We start from the raw sequence: 21,548 nt of genomic DNA, 5'->3' as shown, positions 1-21,548 counted from the left end.
GGTTCAACAATTCAGCAACATCACTTACATAATCAATGCAATAGTTTAAATCAATGTTTATTCATAAAAAAAATAAAACAGAACATTACTTTTGATTGTATCCTGACCTTACCCCAACTCATTAAGTACTAAATCCATTAACAAATCTAATATAACAAAATCTCAATGAGGTCAAGAAGATTGAAGACATAAAATACGTAGTAGGGAACATCACGTTCACAGACGGGACGTTGCTGTAAACTGAAGAGTTGTTTATCCCATGACAGTGTTTTCATTGCAGAGGTCATCATGTTGTTGTTGTTGGCCCACCCATCACCACCATCAGGCCTGTTCAACGAGGACAATGGCTGTTGCCATGACAATTTGTTGCATCGAGGATTGGGTGAGTGGGGTTGAAAATATTCACACAGGGCAACGGGGAGTCGTTTCAGGGCTATAGAGTCATACTAGTACCATTCGTCAGTAAAGACATTCAGTGCTGCTACTAGACAAGACAAACAATATTCCCCCCCAAGCGATTTCTCAGGCTTGATATAAAAAGACACATGACTACTAACACAGGACATGCTCATTGGATTAGTTTCCATTATGAGTGTTACAGACAGTGGCTTAGTAGACCTTAGAGATACATTTTACATTTACATTTTAGTCATTTAGCAGACGCTCTTATCTAGAGCGACTTACAGTTAGTGAGTGCATACATTTTTTTTTTTCATAACTAGGATATTGTTGACACAAGAGTAACTTATGACAACAGTAGAACAGTTTTTTCTCTCTGGAGTAAGGTAAATCCAGCACATTCTGTGACTGATGACCTTGTACGATACAATGGGTTAGTGTTTATTCACAGTAGGCTACAAGTCTTACGACGATTGACAGACTTTCTCTCCACTGTCTGGTGTTCTGGTCCTGAGCCTGTATTCACAGAGTCAGAGTAGCAGTGCTGATCTAGGATCTGCCTTTTAAATTATAAGGAATAAAAAGAGGGACCTGATCCTAGATCAGCACTCCTCTACTCTGAGATGCTTTATGAATCGGGCCCTGGTGTTCTGGTCCTGTGTGTCCCCTCTCCTCTGATTGGCTCAGGCCTGCAGTAGTTTCCTGAGGTCCTTGTCCATGCCCCGCCCACTGAGCTGCTCCAGGCTGTGGTAGCGATGGATGACCTGGTCAGCGGTCACTACCACCACCCTGACCCCATGGGTGTCGTCTCCCAGCTGGCAGCCTATAGCGGAGCTCACCACCATGTCCAGGCCGTCGTGGAGCCCCCCTGCATTACGGTGGTAGTGTCCGGAGAACACCGCCTTCACTCCTACACAACATAGAGGAACAGAAAGAGTGTGAGGAGGAGGAGGAGGCTTACAAGAACAACACAATACGAGAGAGAGAGAGAGAGAGAGAGGGGAGTAAGAAGAGGGTTATCAAAGCTTTTTGACTCACCAGACCCATTATACCCATCCACAATATTGGTGTCTCGTCCCAAAAAACAGCAACCCCAGAAAGTGACGGTATTGATTAATAATCGATTAGTATTGATTAACCTTAGGTGACGTGACCATATGGTGTCAGTCTCTGTTGGGGTTGTTGGAGAAAGCCTGTTCTGTTTTCTACACAGCTCTAGTCTGCATCCTGTCTACATGCATATGCAGAGCTAAATATAACATAGGCAAATTGTCCCTGATAAGGGCATCTGCTCTGCATACAATAGCAATATATTCATATTAGCTCAATATAATTGCATAATGAGATCATTGCCATATCTGTCAGATCGACAGAAAACAAACGCCTGACAGAGAGAGAGAGCGAGGGAGAGCGAGGGAGAGAGAGAGACAGAGAGAGAGAGCGAGAGAGAGGGAGAGGGAGCGAGGGAGAGAGAGCGAGGGAGAGAGAGAGTGAGGGAGAGAGAGCGAGCGAGGGAGAGAGAGAGTGAGCGAGAGAGAGAGATAGCGAGGGAGTGAGGGAGCGAGAGCGAGGGAGAGAGAGAGCGAGGGAGAGAGAGCCAGGGAGAGAGAGAGAGCGAGAGCGAAGGAGAGAGAGAGAGCGCGAGGGAGAGAGAGAGCAAGGGAGAGAGAGAGCAAGGGAGATCAAGGGAGAGAGAGCGAGCGAGCGAGAGATAGCGCAAGCAGAGAGAAACTGAACTCATTTTTTAAATATTTTGGGGAAATGTAGAAACCTTTACTCAGGGGCTTTTTCTTTTCAATTTATTTTCCATCACAATCGTCGTCGTCATTATTGAAATGATTTCTATCCCTTCCCCTGAAGTGGTGTTTCTGCAGGGCTCTGTTTCTGCTGAGAAATAGAAGGCACTGAACTGATTGCACACTCACACTGGTTGGCCAAGCAAGCCCCAGTCTGAATGAGAAGCGCAAATGAGTTCTTCTCTTTTTGCGGATGTGTGTTATACTGTGAGATTTTGGCAGACAGAGGAAGTAAGATGTTCCGTTTCTAACAGTAGAGGGGTAGTTAGACTTCTACCCGCTTGCTGCCATTCCTCAATACACAACACATGCCAAGGATATAATTAAAACTGGCAAAAGCTGGCAACGAAAAAACTCAATTCTGGTCTACAGTACACATGAAGACATTACTCATGTCCTGGAAATCCATCCAATCCTCAACACTAAAATAACATCCAGAAAACCCTGGAGTTACTTTTCAAGAAAACCCTTTTTCTCCCCCTGATCAGCAACAGTCAGATTCTACACACATGTGTCCTCAACAGTGCACCAAATACACCCTTGGGATAAACCCACAGAAAAAAAATATAAGTTAAATTAATAGCCAAAACAGTTTGTGCACCATTGAATAATGAATTGAACATAGATGGAAATTGATGATAAACGTATTATTTTTGCAGGCTAAATTATTTTGCAATCAAAACAAAGAAAGGCTATGGTTCTAGCGTTACTTAGTTATGCTAATTCCCCCCTCTGTTTTCCCATGGTACCACACGGCAATGTCATTTAGGACAGTAACTCGGCTAGGTGAACCGAACGAGTGTGCTCGCATACTCCCAAACCTTTGCTTGAAAAAACGAGGGGGAAAAAGTGTCAATAGCACTGTTGGTCTATTTTGAGACGCTTTAGCCAAAATAATCCTCAAAATAGTCCAAATTAATCTAAGATAACTCAAAAAATCTGTCATTAATTTTTACGTTTTTGCCGAGGTGACCTTAGTCGCGCAATTTTACATATTGCTAAGATCTTTGGTGCGTCTCAATGAAAAAATGTGCATGAAAACGAGTCGTCTCTCGTTGAACAACACACTTTTTTTGAACAATCCCTACTGTTGACCAATCACTGACGAAGGGGCGTAGACTTCGGTTATCGACTTCGGCTTGCCTCCAGAAAAAAAATGGCGTGCCCGAACAGCCGAAGAAACCCTCACGGATGTCCAAAACGAACAAAAACTTCATAAAATGTTGTCATAATATATGCACAAACTCTTCCGAACTGTTTCGGCTGGGAAGCATGCTGACACCTTAAAGGCAGCTCCCACTCAACAACGGAGGGTCGGCCAACTAAGGTGGGGGTTACTGTGTGTGCGCGCACGTGTGTATATACTGCAGTCCTCTAACAGTACAACATAACTACAATTAGACAAGCCTTCTAAACCTAAACAGAGAGAAACGTTTGATCTTGATTCTAATCACTAGGATTAATCATACTGTAATTATAAAGGGGAAACATTCTCAAAGTTAAACATTACTTATCAACATATCAACCAGCATGCAAGTACTGTACCAGTGTTTTCCATTAGCGCCGGCTGTTGGCCAATCAGCTGGTTACAGACTAATTTTCAGGTGGATACATTTTAAACTTAATATTAACTATGCTATTTTTCATTTAAAATATTAAATTAGCTAGTCCGTCGAGCCCTCTCCAGCGAGAATAAACGATATGCATCCTCTAGATATCTATTGATAGGACATGCGCCTGTCAGTCACAAAGCGAGCGATGACAGGTAAATGCAGCAGAGAGGAAGAGGCGAAGCGAGAGGTTTCACTCTCACCAAAATCTGTCCAAAATAAACTCAATGCGTTTCTATGGGCTTATTTTAGACCTAAGCTTGTCGCCTAACTTCCCGCCTTTGGGACGACTCCCATTGTTAGGGCGGAGACATGAGCATCTCATCATTATATACAGATCCCTGGTTGCAGTCGAATTTCTTTACACGGAGGAGGGAGAGAGCATAATGCTTGTAAATTTAAATTAGTCCCATGTAATGTAAGTGGTAATGATGAGTCAATTCTCTTAGCCTAATTATTGTCTTCTGACACTGATTTATTTTGTTTTGAGTGTTTCACATAGCCAGCCACGCGGAGTCGTGGTGCCAAGTAGGCTATTTACTATGCGTTAGCTGACAACTGAACAGTAGTGTTGGAACACGTTTTGACTAGTTTATAAAAGGTGTCGAACTGATTGAATAATGTCGATCTCCTATATCCCTTTGCCATTCTTAAATCATGCAACGTGGACGTGGTTAAATATATGGTATCACATCGGAACAAGTAGCCGTCCTAGGTTTCCTTTCCTAGGATGTCGGGGCTTGACACAGTGATGCTAAAGTGACTCCTGTCTCATCAGTCAATAGGCAGGTTTCCATTGACTCAGGTTTTTTTCCGACAAAAGCAATGTTGCAAAAAAAATAATTGCGACAGGTTTTATATATATATATATATATGCCATTTAGCAGACGCTTTTATCCAAAGCGACTTACAGTCATGTGTGCATACATATTTGTGTATGGGTGGTCCCGGGGATCGAACCCACTACCCTGGTGTTACAAGCGCCGCGCTCTACCAGCTGAGCTACAGAGGACCACAAGGTTTAATGGAAACGGCAGATATAGGATACATTTTTATCCATTAGACAGGTGGATTTTTCTAGCTATAAGCTCCACTCTACATTTTATTCATTTTTTTCCCCATCTATCAATATTATGTTTATTTGCAGGACAAGGACTTTCAAAAATTCCTGAATTGCTTCGCATTGCTTTTCTGGTTGCCTGGCAAGTTTCACCATCCAATTATTTCTACAGGAGTGTTTTTTGGGTTGGTGTGACATCATTACGTCCAGCTGTTTTTGTCACAAGATAGTTAAATGGAAATGCACCCTAGCAGACAATTGTCTCATCTGTTTTCTATGCAAACTTTCTAAATGTTGACAAACCAAAAAAATCACTGGACAAGTTAATGGAAATACAGTGCATTCGTAAAGTATTAAGACCCCTCTGGCTTTTTTATGGCGGTTTTGGAGCAGTGGCTTCTTCCTTGCTGAGCGGCATTTCAGGTTATGTCGATATAGGACTTGTTTTACTGTGGATATAGATACTTTTGTACCTGTTTCCTACAGCATCTTCAGAAGGTCCTTTGCTGTTTTTCTGAGATTGATTTGCACTTTTCGCACCAAAGTACGTTCATCTCTAGGAGACAGAATGCGTCTCCTTCCTGAGCGGTATGACGGCTGCGTGGTCCCATGGTGTTTATACTTGCGTACTATTGTTTGTACAAATGAACGTGGTACCTTCAGGCGTTTGGAAATTGCTCCCAAGGATGAACCAGACTTGTGGAGGTCTACAACTTTTTTTCGGAGGTCTTGGCTGATTTATTTTGATTTTCCCATGATGTCAAGCAAAGAGGCACTTGAGTTTGAAGGTAGGCCTTGAAATACATCCAAAGGTACATCTCCAATTGACTCAAATGATGTCAATTAGCCTATTTGAAGCTTCTAAAGCCATGACATCATTTTCTGGAATTTTCCAAGCTGTTTAAAGGCACAGTCAACTTAGTGTATGTAAACTTCTGACCCACTGGAATTGTGATACAGTGAATTATAAGTGAAATAATCTGTCTGTAAACAATTGTTGGAAAAATTACTTGTCATGCACAAAGTAGATGTCCTAACCGACTTGCCAAAACTATAGTTTGTTAACAAGAAATGTGTGGAGTGGTTGAAAAACGAGTTTGAATGACTCCAACCTAAGTGTATATAAACTTCCGTCTTCAACTGTATAGGGGTAAGGTGACTATATACAGGGTTAGTTCCAGTACCATATTAACAATGTGCAGGGATACTGGAGTGATAGAGGTAGATATGTATAGGGGTAAGGTGACTAGGCATCAGGTTATATGATTATTGAATGTGAGTGGGGGTGTGTGTAGAGTCAGTATAAATGTATGTACATATGTGTGTGTGAGCAAATGGAGTGTTTGTGTGTGTGTTGGAGTGACAGTGTGTGAATGTGTAGGGCCCTGTGAGTGTGCAGAGACAGTGCAAAAATAATAATAAAATACAAGGGTAAACTCAGTCTGTGTTGCCATTTAGTTAGCTAATTAACGTTCTTATGGCATGGGGATAGAAGCTGTTCAGGAGCCTGTTGGTGTCAGACTTGATGCACTGGTACCGCTTGCCGTGCGGAAGCAGAGAGAACAGCTGGGGTGGTTTGGAGTTTTTAACGATTTTCCTGGCCTTCCTTTCACACTGCCTGATATAGAGGTCCTGGATGGCAGGGAGCTCGGTCCCAGTCATTTGAGGAAGATGGTGAATCATCACTGCAGGAACAATAGGTAGTGGAGAGCCTCATTCTGGCCCAAATATGACAATTAATAATAATAATAATAATAATAATAATATGCCATTTAGCAGACGCTTTTATCCAAAGCGACTTACAAGTCATGCGTGCATACATTTTTGTGTATGGGTGGTCCCGGGGATTGAACCCACTACCCTGGCGTTACAAGCGCCGTGCTCTACCAGCTGAGCTACAGAGGACCACGTTTGAAGGTAGGCCCTCATGGAATCCAGGCATTAAAACAGAATTCAACAATATATATATATATACACAGTTGAAGTCGGAAGTTTACATGCACTTAGGTTGGAGTCATTAAGGCCCTCATGGAATCCAGGCATTAAAACAGAATTCAACAATATATACAGTGGGGAAAAAAAGTATTTAGTCAGCCACCAATTATGCAAGTTCTCCCACTTAAAAAGATGAGAGAGGCCTGTAATTTTCATCATAGGTACACGTCAACTATGACAGACAAAATGAGGAAAAAAAATCCAGAAAATCACATTGTAGGATTTTTAATGAATTTATTTGCAAATTATCGTGGAAAATAAGTATTTGGTCAATAACAAAAGTTTGAGTCAATTGGAGGTGTACCTGTGGATGTATTTCAAGGCCTACCTTCAAACGCAGTGCCTCTTTGCTTGACATCATGGGAAAATCAAAATAAACAATAGTACGTAAGTATAAACACCATGGGACCACGCAGCTGTCATACCGCTCAGGAAGGAGACGCGTTCTGTCTTCTAGAGATGAACGTACTTTGGTGCGAAAAGTGCAAATCAATCCCAGAACAACAGCAAAGGACCTTGTGAAGATGCTGGAGGAAACAGGTACAAAAGTATCTACAGTGGGGAAAAAAAGTATTTAGTCAGCCACCAATTGTGCAAGTTCTCCCACTTAAAAAGATGAGAGGCCTGTAATTTTCATCATAGGTACAAGTCAACTAGGACAGACAAAATGAGGAAAAAAAATCCAGAAAATCACATTGTAGGATTTTTTATGAATTTATTTGCAAATTATGGTGGAAAATAAGTATTTGGTCAATAACAAAAGTTTCTCAATACTTTGTTATATACCCTTTGTTGGCAATGACACAGGTCAAACGTTTTCTGTAAGTCTTCACAAGGTTGTCACACACTGTTGCTGGTATTTTGGCCCATTCCTCCATGCAGATCTCCTCTAGAGCAGTGATGTTTTGGGGCTGTCGCTGGGAAACACAGACTTTCAACTCCCTCCAAAGATTTTCTATGGGGTTGAGATCTGGAGACTGGCTAGGCCACTCCAGGACCTTGAAATGCTTCAATACGAAGCCACTCCTTCGTTGCCCGGGCGGTGTGTTTGGGATCATTGTCATGCTGAAAGACCCAGCCACGTTTCATCTTCAATGCCCTTGCTGACGGAAGGAGGTTTTCACTCAAAACCTCACGATACATGGCCCCATTCATTCTTTCCTTTACACGGATCAGTCGTCCTGGTCCCTTTGCAGAAAAACAGCCCCAAAGCATGATGTTTCCACCCCCATGCTTCACAGTAGGTATGGTGTTCTTTGGATGCAACTCAGCATTCTTTGTCCTCCAAACACGACGAGTTGAGTTTTTACCAAAAAGTTTTATTTTGGTTTCATATGACATTCTCCCAATCCTCTTCTGGATCATCCAAATGCACTCTAGCAAACTTCAGACGGGCCTGGACATGTACTGGCTTAAGCAGGGGGACACGTCTTGCACTGCAGGATTTGAATCCCTGGCGGCGTAGTGTGTTACTGATGGTAGGCTTTGTTACTTTGGTCCCAGCTCTGCAGGTCATTCACTAGGTCCCCCCGTGTGGTTCTGGGATTTTTGCTCACCGTTCTTGTGGTCATTTTGACCCCACGGGGTGAGATCTTGCGTGGAGCCCCAGATCGAGGGAGATTATCAGTGGTCTTGTATGTCTTCCATTTCCTAATAATTGCTCCCACAGTTGATTTCTTCAAACCAAGCTGCTTACCTATTGCAGATTCAGTCTTCCCAGCCTGGTGCAGGTCTACAATTTTGTTTCTGGTGTCCTTTGACAGCTCAAATAATTGCAGCCTTACCGCAAAAGTGGAAGAGGAAAGTTGAAGGGGGAGAAAGTAAGGAACTTGTCTGTCGGCCTTGCATTAAAGAACATAATTGGTTAAGGAAAACTGTGATAAATAAAAAAGTATATCAGTTTCACTTAAGGACCAAAGGATTGACAGCAGTCCCATATAGATTGCAAAATAGTTGGGAAGAGATCTTTGACGTACCGATCCCATGGCATAGTGTTTATGAACTGACACGCAAAACGACACCGGATTCAAAAATTAGAATCTTTCAATTTAAATTATTATATAAAATTCTTGCTACCAATAGAATGTTATTTATATGGGGGATACAATCTTCCCAGCTCTGCAGATTTTGCTGTGAAGAGATAGAATCATTAGATCATTTGTTTTGGTTCTGTCCATTTGTAGCTTGTTTTTGGACACAGGTCCAGGAATGGCTAAAGGATTGCAATATTTACCTGGAACTAACCTTGCAGATAGCATTACTGGGTGATCTGAAAAGTCATAGTCAATCAATCAATAATATAATAATACTTTTAGCAAAAATGTTTATTTTTAATTCACAATCTGTAGAAGCAATGAGAATAGAAAGGTTCAGAACTTTTGTAAAACATCACAGTATGGTTGAAATATATATGGCAAATAGAAATCCTATATGGATGGTGTTAAGAGATAGATGGGAGGTATTGAATAGAGTTGAAGGATGGGACTAATAACAAATAACAACAAATAATAACAAAGATAGCTAATAATGTAAGCATACTGTGTCCATAATAAGTATATAGGTTGTATGTTGGGAGCTTTTGGGAAAGAGCACAGTTAGAAAGATATGGCATTTAGAAGCAAACCGGATGGACATCATGAAAATGATCGGAGAGGTTGAGAGTAGAAGAAGTTTAGGAGCAAAAAAATAAATATATATATATATATATATATATATATATATACAGTGGGGAAAAAAATTATTTAGTCAGCCACCAATTGTGCAAGTTCTCCCACTTAAAAAGATGAGAGAGGCCTTTAATTTTCATCATAGGTACACGTCAACTATGACAGACAAAATGAGAAAAAAAATTCCAGAAAATCACATTGTAGGATTTTTATGATTTTATTTGCAAATTATGGTGGAAAATAAGTATTTGGTCAATAACAAAAGTTTCTCAATACTTTGTTATATACCCTTTGTTGGCAATGACACAGGTCAAACGTTTTCTGTAAGTCTTCACAAGGTTTTCACACACTATTTTGGCCCATTCCTCCATGCAGATCTCCTCTAGAGCAGTGATGTTTTGGGGCTGTCGCTGGGCAACACGGACTTTCAACTCCCTCAAAGATTTTCTATGGGGTTGAGATCTGGAGACTGGCTAGGCCACTCCAGGACCTTGAAATGCTTCTTACGAAGCCACTCCTTCGTTGCCCGGGCAGTGTGTTTGGGATCATTGTCATGCTGAAAGACCCAGCCACGTTTCATCTTCAATGCCCTTGCTGATGGAAGGAGGTTTTCACTCAAAATCTCCACGATACATGGCCCCATTCATTCTTTCCTTTACACGGATCAGTCGTCCTGGTCCCTTTGCAGAAAAACAGCCCCAAAGCATGATGTTTACACCCCCATGCTTCACAGTAGGTATGGTGTTCTTTGGATGCAACTCAGCATTCTTTGTCCTCCAAACACGACGAGTTGAGTTTTTACCAAAAAGTTCTATTTTGGTTTCATCTGACCATATGACATTCTCCCAATCCTCTTCTGGATCATCCAAATGCACTCTAGCAAACTTCAGACGGGCCTGGACATGTACTGGCTTAAGCAGGGGGACACGTCTGGAACTGCAGGATTTGAGTCCCTGGCGGCGTAGTGTGTTACTGATGGTAGGCTTTGTTACTTTGGTCCCAGCTCTCTGCAGGTCATTCACTAGGTCCCCCTGTGTGGTTCTGGGATTTTTGCTCACCGTTCTTGTGATCATTTTGACCCCACGGGGTGAGATCTTGCGTGGAGCCCCAGATCGAGGTAGATTATCAGTGGTCTTGTATGTCTTCCATTTCCTAATAATTGCTCCCACAGTTGATTTCTTCAAACCAAGCTGCTCACCTATTGCAGATTCAGTCTTCCCAGCCTGGTGCAGGTCTACAATTTTGTTTCTGGTGTCCTTTGACAGCTCTTTGGTCTTGGCCATAGTGGAGTTTGGAGTGTGACTGTTTGAGGTTGTGGACAGGTGTCTTTTATACTGATAACAAGTTCAAACAGGTGCTATTAATACAGGTAACGAGTGGAGGACAGAGGAGCCTCTTAAAGAAGAAGTTACAGGTCTGTGAGAGCCAGAAATCTTGCTTGTTTGTAGGTGACCAAATACTTATTTTCCACCATAATCTGCAAATAAATTCATTAAAAATCCTACAGTGTGATTTTCTGGAATTTTTTTTCTTAATTTGTCTGTCATAGTTGACGTGTACCTATGATGAAAATTACAGGCCTCTCTCATCTTTTTAAGTGGGAGAACTTGCACAATTGGTGGCTGACTAAATACTTTTTTTCCCCACTGTATATATATATATATATATATATATATATATATATATATAGATATAGATAGATATAGAATTATTGTAAAATTAACTCTGTCTATAAGGTGTAGATAGTAAGTATAGACCGGAAGTAGAGGCCTGGGCGTTGTTGTTCACTAATTTACTCCAAGTAGGGAAAGGATGGTGGGGTTGAAAAGTAATAAAGGGGAATATATATATAAAAAATAAAAAAAACATGGGGGATTGGAAGTGATGCAGACAATTACATTGATAGAAGATACAATCTATCTGCAATATTAAGCTGATCCATCCCCCCGAAAAGAAAAAAAACAAAAAAAAACAAGTGGAGGACAGAGGAGCCTCTTAAAGAAGAAGTTACAGGTCTGTGAGAGCCAGACATCTTGCTTGTTTGTAGGTGACCAAATACTTATTTTCCACCATAATTTGCAAATAAATTCATAAAAAATCCTACAATGTGATTTTCTGGATTTTTTTTCTCAATTTGTCTGTCATAGTTGACGTGTACCTATGATGAAAATTACAGGCCTCTCTCATCTTTTTAAGTGGGAGAACTTGCACAATTGGTGGCTGACTAAATACTTTTTTTCCCCACTGTATATCCACAGTAAAACGAGTCCTATATCGACATAACCTGAAAGGCCGCTCAGCAAAGAAGAAGCCACTGCTCCAAAACCGCCAGAAAAAAGCCAGACTACGGTTTGCAACTGCACATGGGGACAAAGATCGAACTTTTTGGAGAAATGTCCTCTGGTCTGATGAAACAAAAATAGAACTGTTTGGCCATAATGACCATCGTTATGTTTGGAGGAAAAAGGGGGTTGCTTGCAAGCCGAAGAACACCATCCCAACCTTGAAGCACAGGGGTGGCAGCATCATGCTGTGGGGGTGCTTTGCTGCAGGAGGGTCTGGTGCACTTCACAAAATAGATGGCATCACGAGGAAGGAAAATTATGTGGATATATTGAAGCAACATCTCAAGACATCAGTCAGGAAGTTAAAGCTTGGTCGCAAATGGGTATTCCAAATGGACAATGACCCCAAGCATTCTTCCAAAGTTGTGGCAAAATGGCTTAAGGACAACAAAGTCAAGGTATTGGAGTGGCCATCACAAAGCCCTGACCTCAATCCTATAGAACATTTGTGGGCAGAACTGAAAAAGCGTGTGCGAGCAAGGAGGCCTACAAACCTGACTCAGTTACACCAGCTCTGTCAGGAGGAATTGGCCAAAATCCACCCAACTTATTGTGGGAAGCTTGTGGAAGGCTACCCGAAACGTTTGACCCAAGTTAAACAATTTAAAGGCACTGCTACCAAATACTAATTGAGTGTATGTAAACTTCTGACCCACTGGGAATGTGATGAAAGAAATAAAAGCTGAAATAAATCATTCGCTCTACTATTATTCTGACATTTCACATTCTTAAAATAAAGTGGTGATCCTAACTGACCTAAGACAGGGAATTTTTACTAGGATTAAATGTCAGGAATTGTGATAAACTGAGTTTAAATATATTTGGCTAAGGTGTATGTAAACTTCCGACTTCAACTGTATGTATATATATATATATTTTTTTTTTTTACCTTAGTAGGGAATCAACTAAATGTATTGAATTAATTAATTTGCCCAAGTTTATCATAAGACATTAACTGAATGCATCAGTGATTCATATTTCCTGCACTTTTCAAAAAGAATTCCCCTGTCTGTGCGGTGCGGGCGTCTACCACTGTGTAGCTGTTAGCGATGATGCTAATGAAAACGGTCTTCTGGTAGATGGAAAGGCTTTCCCCAAAACCTTCTCAATTAAACGTTAACTACGACGTAGCCTATGCTTATCTGGCAGAATCATATAATTATTATTTTAATCAAATCGAGTGGGTATTTGTTTTGCAAACTCTATCATCACATGCGCTAAAAAACAGCCTCTTGCTAGGTGCACATTTGAATTAAAGGGTAACTACATAAAAAAATACAAATATTTTCCCCAGACCTCAGTGGTCTCCTGATGTGGTTTAAGCATTGTTGTGGACTTAGAAAAACAACAAAAATGGATGTTCTATTTAAAAATAAAAAAAATGTGACATTGAGAGCAAAAAACTGCTAAAACGGAAGCCTGGAAAAACAAAACCTTGTATTTATTTTTATATATTAATAAAATACATAATTTGAAGAAGAAACATAATTGTGGCAATTCATATCTTGCAGTAAAACTGTAAATAAGACTTTAATCTCAAGAGAAGCCAGGCTAAAGGTTTAATGTTCTCTTAATCTGGGAGGTAAACTCGATAAAGTATTCAATAATTTTGCTGTGGATTTCAGATGGAATCCAGGCATTAGAATGTACCAGAGACATTAGAACCTAGGGGGGCCAGCCCCCCCGCCCGGCTTATTTTTCGATTTGGCTGGCTACTCTATGTACAAGTAGAAAATACTGACTGTATTTCTCAACCTTTCTGCCAACCCTAATAGATTAAGAAAATGCAAACTACAGCAACAATGACGTAAGCAACAGAGAGGAAAAAAAACAGAATTATCAGGAGGAAAAATAAGATGACGAAGTGAACCAAAAAGACGAAAGAAGAAAGAGTACTTTTTAAACCAGGAGGTTTCTTCTGAGGACCATCAAAGTAGAGCTGCACCCAGAAGACTGTCAGATTAAACATCTAGGAAGAGAGAGGGAGGAGGGAGAGAGGGGGGAGAGAGATGGAGAGCTAGGAAGGAGGGAGAGAGAGAGAGAGATTTAGAAAGAGAGAGGGGGAGCGATGAAGAGAGAAAGCTAGGAAGAGAAAGGTAGTGCAGTAAACTACTAATTACAGCCCAGTCTGAATCAGCCATTCATCGCTCTCTTTTTCTCCCGCTGTCTTTCTTTGTGTGAAAGAAGTTGCCCATTTTGATGTCCTACCTCGGGCTTATTCAGGAGAGTGGGACAGAATGTTCAGAATGTTCCGATTTAAATACATATATTGTTTACTTTGTTGAGCTCTATCCAGTGCATGTCTATCTGCAGGGGCCACAGCAGGACAGGAACTGTGCCCAGTGCATGTATATCTGCAGGGGCCACAACAGGACAGGAACTGTGCCTAACCTCCCTAATGCTTGAAGGGTGAGGAGGGTGTCACAATCTGTGGGTTGTTCTGTCACAAACCTTACACAACCATCCTATCATGTTCGGAAACACTGGAGTTGAGAAAACTCAACGTACCCCAGAATGAAAAGTAAAAGCTATTCATGTTATGATGAAATCGTCCTAAATTAATTTGAATACATCAGTTTTACACAGTCATGTAAAAAGCTCATAAAACCAAATTAGAATGATTTATAAAATCAAACATAAACAACATAAAACAAGCCATGTCACTAAGCACTTTTGTTCTTCACCAATTGAGCTAAAACCATCTGTCAATGTTGAGGAGGAGTAGTCAGCCTACTCCTCTATGCTCCTCTTGATAGCGTGGTGAAGTATCAGGATTAATTGGTGGGGATCACTTATCAACAGCCAGTGTTACTGGCTCATTCATTTCTCCAGCTAGAGTCCATATCTCCTGCTGGGAATCCTAATGGGAAAATAATGAGATGAGAAACATCTTCACACTCTCAATTGTTATCAGTCACTGGCTCTAATGTCCTAACGTCCAGGTCCGTTTCCCTCAGGAGTTTTTCCTGACCACGTCATTAAAAGCATTGGATAAATAAGTGATCCAACCTGTTCAGATCAGTGGTTTCTTCAAATCCCTTCTCTCCATCTCTATACTCTCCCTGTGCCTCCCGCTCTCACACTGTTCACCCCCAACAGAGCCGTCACTGACACATCTGTAAGACTGCGGTGTGAGTGCGAGCGTGTGTGTGAATGCGTGTGCATTCGTACCCTTTTGTGTGTGCAGTAGAGGGCGGGTGTCAGAGTATTGGACTGAAAATAATTCATCATGAAAGCGTGTCTAGCTGTAGATAATTAGCATGACCGAGGGAAATAGAAAATTAAGTAGCTAGCATGGGGATTCTCATCTATGGCCTGGGCCTGAGAGATCCATCACACCTCTCTCTTATTGCGTCCCAACTGGCACCCTATTCCCTATGTAGTGCACTACTTTAGACTTTCATGATGAAATGTAGTGCACTATATAGGGAATAGGGTGCCAGTTGGGACACAACCTCTATCTCAGGATCCCTTTCCAATGTCCTCACCCCACACACACCGCTATGGTAACTACTACTGTGCTGTGTTACTGTGGTGTGGGGGTAGATCAGAGGTGCACAGCTTCCGCCCTGCTTTTTTCCGGTCTTTTATCCCGAGACTGATTCCTAGATGATTTCTATTCTCTATATCGCTCGTTCTGTTTTGTCTTCATTTCTTGTCCTTTAAAAAAAATGTTTTTATATTATGTTAGGTATTGCTGCACTGTTGGAGCTAGAAACGCAAGCCTTTCGCTACACCTGCAATTACATCTGCAAAACTGTGTATGCAACCAATAAACGTTGATTTGATATCAGTAACATCCATGAAGTGCTGGTGAAAAAACAGTATAGATTTCCACCTGCCTGGGAAACCAGATATGTACGTTCTCCAGCTCTCCACTCTCAGTAACATCAATGGAGCGACAGGGAGAAATAAAAAACCAGTTCATATATCTGAAGGGGCACTACATCCATCATGAATACTAATTCATCAGATATGAATGGAAAAACACACGATTCATCTTGGTCACACTAGTAGTATTCGCATTGTCAATTCACATCATGCTTGACAATACAAAAGAAACATGGATACAACTAAAACCTTACATAATACTATACATAGTTAAAGGGATACTGCGAGCAATGCTACCGTACCTGTAGACTTCCAGTCATTGCGCTAAGGCTAGTTAGCATTGGCTCGTGAAACTACCGCTAATTTCCTAAATATTGCACGCAGAGACATAGCTGTTTGTTGATAATAGCTAGACAGTCATTTTCAAGTTAAGTAAAAACTAACTAGGCCACTCAGGAAGATTCACTGGCGTCTTGGTAAGCAACTCCAGTGTAGAGTTGGCCTTGTGTTTTAGGTTATTGTCCTGCTGAAAGGTGAATTCGTCTCCCAGTGTCTGTTGGAAAGCAGACTGAACCAGATTTTCCTCTAGGATTTTGTCTGTGCTTATAGCTGTATTCTGTTTATTTGTATCCTAAAAAACTGCCTAGTCCTTGCTGATGACAAGCATACATGATGCAGCCACCACCATGCTTGAAAATATGAAGAGTGGTACTCAGTGATGTGTTGTGATGGATTTGCCCCAAACATAACACTTTGTATTCAGGACAAAAATACATAGCCCTTGACTTATTCCACATTTTGTTGTGTTACAGCCTGAATTCAAAATGGATTAAATTGATTTTCCCTCACCCATCTACGTCAAAGTGAAAACATGTTTATATAAATGTTTGCAAATGTATTGAAAATGAAATACAGAAATATCTCATATACGTAGTATTCACACCCAAGTCAATACTTTGTAGAAGCACCTTTGGCAGCGATTATAGCTGTGAGTCTTTCTGGGTAAGTCTCCAAGAGCTGTCCACACCTGGATTGTGCAACATTTGCCCATTATCCCTTTTAAAAATTCTTCAAGCTCTGTCAAATTGGATGTTGATCATTACTAGACAACCATTTTCAGGTCTTGCCATAGATTTTCAAGTAGATTTAAGTCAAAACTGTAACTCGGCCACTCAGGAAGATTGAAATATTTTTATTCTGTAAAGGCTTCCTTTCACTCAGTCAATTAGGTTAGTATTGTGGAGTAACTACAATGTTGTTGATCCATCCACAGTTTTCTCCCATCACTGCTCGACTGAGGGACCTTACAGAGCCAAGTTAACAAACAGATCACCGACCATTTCGAATCCCACCGTACCTTCTCCGCTATGCAATCCGGTTTCCGAGCTGGTCATGGGTGCACCTCAGCCACGCTCAAGGTCCTAAACGATATTATAACCGCGATCGATAATAGACAGTACTGTGCAGCCGTCTTCATCGACCTGGCCAAGGCTTTCGACTCTGTCAACCACCGCATTCTTATTGGCAGACTAAATAGCATTGGTTTCTCAAATGACTGCCTCGCCTGGTTCACCAACTACTTCTCAGATAGAGTTCAGTGTGTCAAATCGGAGGGCCTGTTGTCTGGACCTATGGCAGTCTCTATGGGGGTGCCACAGGGTTCAATTCTTGGGCTGACTATTTTCTCCGTGTATATCAATGATGTCGCTCTTGCTGCTGGTGACTCTCAGATCCACCTCTACGCAGACGACACCATTTTGTATACATCTGGCCCTTCATTGGACACTGTGTTAACAAACCTCCAAATGAGCTTCAATGCCATACAACACTCCTTCAGTGGCCTCCAACTGCTCTTAAACACTAGTAAAACTAAATGCATGCTCTTCAATCGAACGCTGCTGGCACCCGCCCACCCGACTAGAATCACCACTCTCGACGGGTCTGACCTAGAGTATGTGGACAACTACAAATACCTAGGTGTCTGGTTAGACTGTAAACTCTCCTTCCAGACTCACATTAAGAATCTCCAATCCAAAGTTAAATCTAGAATCGGCTTCCTATTTTGCAACAAAGCCTCCTTCACTCATGCTGCCAAACATGCCCTCGTAAAACTGACTATCCTACCGATCCTTGACTTCGGCGATGTCATTTACAAAATAGCCTCCAACACTCTACTCAGCAAATTGGATGTAGTCTATCACAGTGCCATCCGTTTTGTCTCCAAAGCCCCATACACTACCCACCACTGTGACCTGTACGCTCTTGTTGGCTGGTCCTCACTACATGTTCGTCGTCAAACCCACTGGCTCCAGGCCATCTATAAATCACTGCTAGGCAAATCCCCGCCTTATCTTAGCTCATTGGTCACCATAGCAGCACCCACCCGTAGTCTGCGCTCCAGCAGGTATATCTCACTGGTCATTCCCAAAGCCAACACCTCCTTTGGCCGCCATTCCTTCCAGTTCTCTGCTGCCAATGACTGGAACGAATTGCAAAAATCTCTGAAGCTGGAGACTCTTATGTCCCTCACTAACTTTAAGCATCAGTTGTCAGAGCACCTTACCGATCACTGCACCTGTACACAGCCCATCTGAAATTAGCCCACCCAACTACCTCATCCCTATATTGTTATTTATTTTGCACCCCAGGATCTCTATTTGCACATAATCTCTTGCACATCTAGCATTCCAGTGTTAATACTAATTGTAATTATTTTGCACTATAGCCTATTTATTGCCTTACCTCCATAACTTGCTACATTTGCACACACTGTATATATATTTTCTGTTGTATTTTTTGACTTTGTTTTTTTACCCCATATGTAACTCTGTGTTGTTGTTTTTATCGCACTGCTATGCTTTATCTTGGCCAGGTCGTAGTTGTAAATGAGAACTTGTTCTCAACTGGCTTACCTGGTTAAATAAAAAAATTTAAAAAATTGTATGTGTGGGGTACAGAGATGAGGTAGTGTGGCAGCCCAGGGGAGTCAGAGGTGAAATACAATAAAATCAAAGACAGCTGGAGACCGTTTTGTGGTGATCAAACTAAAGTTGTTCTTAAATAAAGGTTGGGGGGAACGGGGAGGGGAGAAATACAACTGAAAGGCCTCTCAGGTAACGGGTGGGTCACTCTGTGTCCGGTGTGACGGCTCCTCGGACTGCCTGTGTTAATGAACAAGTCCAGAGTTTCAACACTTGCTTTCAACTTGCACCGGGTGGTGTGCTGCCCGGGAATGGGTCCTCTTCTCCGGTTCTTCTGAGGTTTATGCGTACTCTCTGCCTGTCTGCATTGTTAATTAATTTGTAAACGTTTCAAAAAACATAACTCCACTTTGACATTATGGGGTATTTTGTGTAGGCCAGTCACCAAAAAAATCTTGATTTAATCCATTTTAAATTCAGGCTGTAACACAACAACGTGGGAAAAGGCAATGGGTGTGAATACTTTCTGAAGAAACTGTATGGTAGCGCTCAAACTATAAAGCATTTTTTCTCTAAGATTGGAACCGGCTGTAGAAGCCCAATACATCTGTGGCATTGATACGCAACCCAAACAAGGTTACACCAAATGTCAGGTTACAGTCTACATGTGTACCTAAAGCATAAGAAAACTTCTTTACACAGGCTTAGATAATACTCTACATCTCTACTTCATCACTGCGCTATAGAGGTCACCTGTTTGCTCTCCAGTACTGGGGGCTTGGGTGGTGGGATTAACACAACAAAAGTCAAGGGAATACTTTCTAAAAGGCACTGTATTTTGAAATGTGTTTCGGCTTGGTCGGTTGGGATATTTTTAGCAGACGCCTGCATCATGCCCTGCAGTGAAAAACGCTTCATATACACATCTCCAATTTTCCAATAACAGGAACAAAGTTTTTCTAAAAACTCAATATTTCCTTTGGAGTCTTAGTACCAAAAAAACACTGCAGCCTGCCTGCCTGCCTACTGCTGTATAATGCAGATAGAACAAAACATATAAAACACTGTGTAAACAATAGCTGAGAGACCCTAACCAGTATCTGACCCTGATGATTAGGAATGATAGGAATAGCAGCACTTCTCCTGCTAACAGAGAGAGAGAGGAGGCTGATCATAGATCTATGCTTGCAGGACAGAACAGACAATTGTCTCAGAATAGATGAGCTCCAGCTGCAGACAATATGGTAGCCTCGTACATTACAGTAGACAATATGGTAGCCTCGTACATTACAGTAGAGTGGACAAAATGGTAGCCTCGTACATTACAGTAGAGTAGACATGGTAGCCTCGTACATAACAGTAGAGTAGACAAAGTGGTAGCCTCGTACATTACAGTAAACAATATGGTAGCCTCATACATTACAGTAGATTAGACAATTTGGTAGCCTCGTACATTACAGTAGACAACATGGTAGCCTTGTACATTACAGTAGACTATGGTAGCCTTGTACATTACAGTGGAGTAGACAATATGGTAGCCTCGTATATTACAGAGAGTACACAAAATGGTAGCCTTGTATATTACAGTAGAGTAGACAAAGTGGTAGCCTCGTACATTACAGTAGACAATATGGTAGCCTCGTACATTACAGTAGAGTAGACAATATGGTAGCCTCGTACATTACAGTAGACAACATGGTAGCCTTGTACATTACAGTGGAGTAGACAATATGGTAGCCTCGTATATTACAGTAGAGTACACAAAATGGTAGCCTCGTATATTACAGTAGAGTCGACAAAGTGGTAGCCTCGTACATTACAGTAGACAATATGGTAGCCTTGTACATTACAGTAGAGTAGACAAAGTGGTAGCCTCTTACATTACAGTAGAGTAGACAATATGGTAGCCTCGTATATTACAGTAGACAATATGGTAGCCTCGTACATTACAGAAGACAATATGGTAGCCTCGTACATTACAGAAGACAATATGGTAGCCTCGTACATTACAGTAGAGAAAATGGTAGCCTCATACATTACAGTAGACAACATAGCCAATGTTCTCTCAGTGATGTAAACTATGTGTGTTATATTACTGTACTGTACTTGTAAGAGCTCTAAGTGGACAAGGGTATGAGTGTGATAGTTAACGCTCTCATGCCCTAGGCTCTAATCTATCGCTGTACTAGCATAACAGCTGTGGAAATATTAGTGTGGATGAGTTGAACTTGATCTTCCTTTCATATGAGCTTCACATGTTGGTAAAAAGAGCAGAACCTGAAAACATTATTTAAATCTTACACAATCTGTTCCTGAATAGAAGTGCTGAAATCCAGAATGAGAGGCTAGAATGAATGGTGTGCCTGAGAGAAAACATATCTGTTGAGTTAAAAATGTGCTCACACTCAAGCTATGAGAAGGAAAAAACAAGGAGGCCAAGATGCAAAATATTTCTAATTTAATCCATGCTCAAAATAATACAAACTAATTAAAATGACACACATACTTAAGAAGACACACAGGTGTCATTTTAATTAGTTTGTACAGCACTGATGAAGAAGTAAAAGCTGAAACGTATGCTCCTTTTTTTGTTTAGCACTTTGCACTTTCACCTTTTGTATTCTTTTGAGCATGGATTAAATTAAGTGCCTTCAGAAAGTATTCATACCCCTTGACTTATTCCATATTTTGTTGTGTTACAATACAAAATTACAGTAGTATTTTCAAAGAGTGAGTCCACGCAACGTATTTGACTTAAGCACATTTTTATACTCCTGAACATATTTAGGCTTGCCATAAACAAAGGGGTTGAATACCTATTGACTCAAGACATTTCAGCTTTTTGTTTTTAATTCACTTGCAAAAATATTGAAAAACATAATTCCACTTTGACATTATGGGGTATTGTGTGTAGGCCAGTGACAA

General features: G+C 41.1%; 1 protein-coding gene across 3 annotated transcripts in view; it reads right to left on the bottom strand.

The window, feature by feature from the left end:
• Nucleotides 1-39: 39 nt before the first annotated feature.
• Nucleotides 40-21,548, bottom strand: part of LOC121576893 (serine/threonine-protein phosphatase CPPED1) — a 39,995-nt gene continuing 18,486 nt past the window's right edge. For 2 of the 3 annotated variants that reach the window (XM_041890449.2, XM_041890457.2), the window contains exon 5: nucleotides 40-1,309. In XM_041890449.2, coding sequence (XP_041746383.1) covers nucleotides 1,083-1,309 — 227 coding nt within the window. In that variant the 3' untranslated portion in view covers nucleotides 40-1,082. The remainder of the gene's footprint in view (nucleotides 1,310-21,548) is intronic. The other variant, XM_045222710.1, reaches the window with a different exon arrangement.

The sequence above is a fragment of the Coregonus clupeaformis genome, chromosome 1 (genome assembly GCF_020615455.1).
Source record: "Coregonus clupeaformis isolate EN_2021a chromosome 1, ASM2061545v1, whole genome shotgun sequence".
In the NCBI taxonomy this organism is placed as follows: domain Eukaryota; kingdom Metazoa; phylum Chordata; class Actinopteri; order Salmoniformes; family Salmonidae; genus Coregonus; species Coregonus clupeaformis.
Note: the sequence above shows the minus strand (reverse complement) of the source record. Positions and strands in the feature narration are given on the sequence as shown.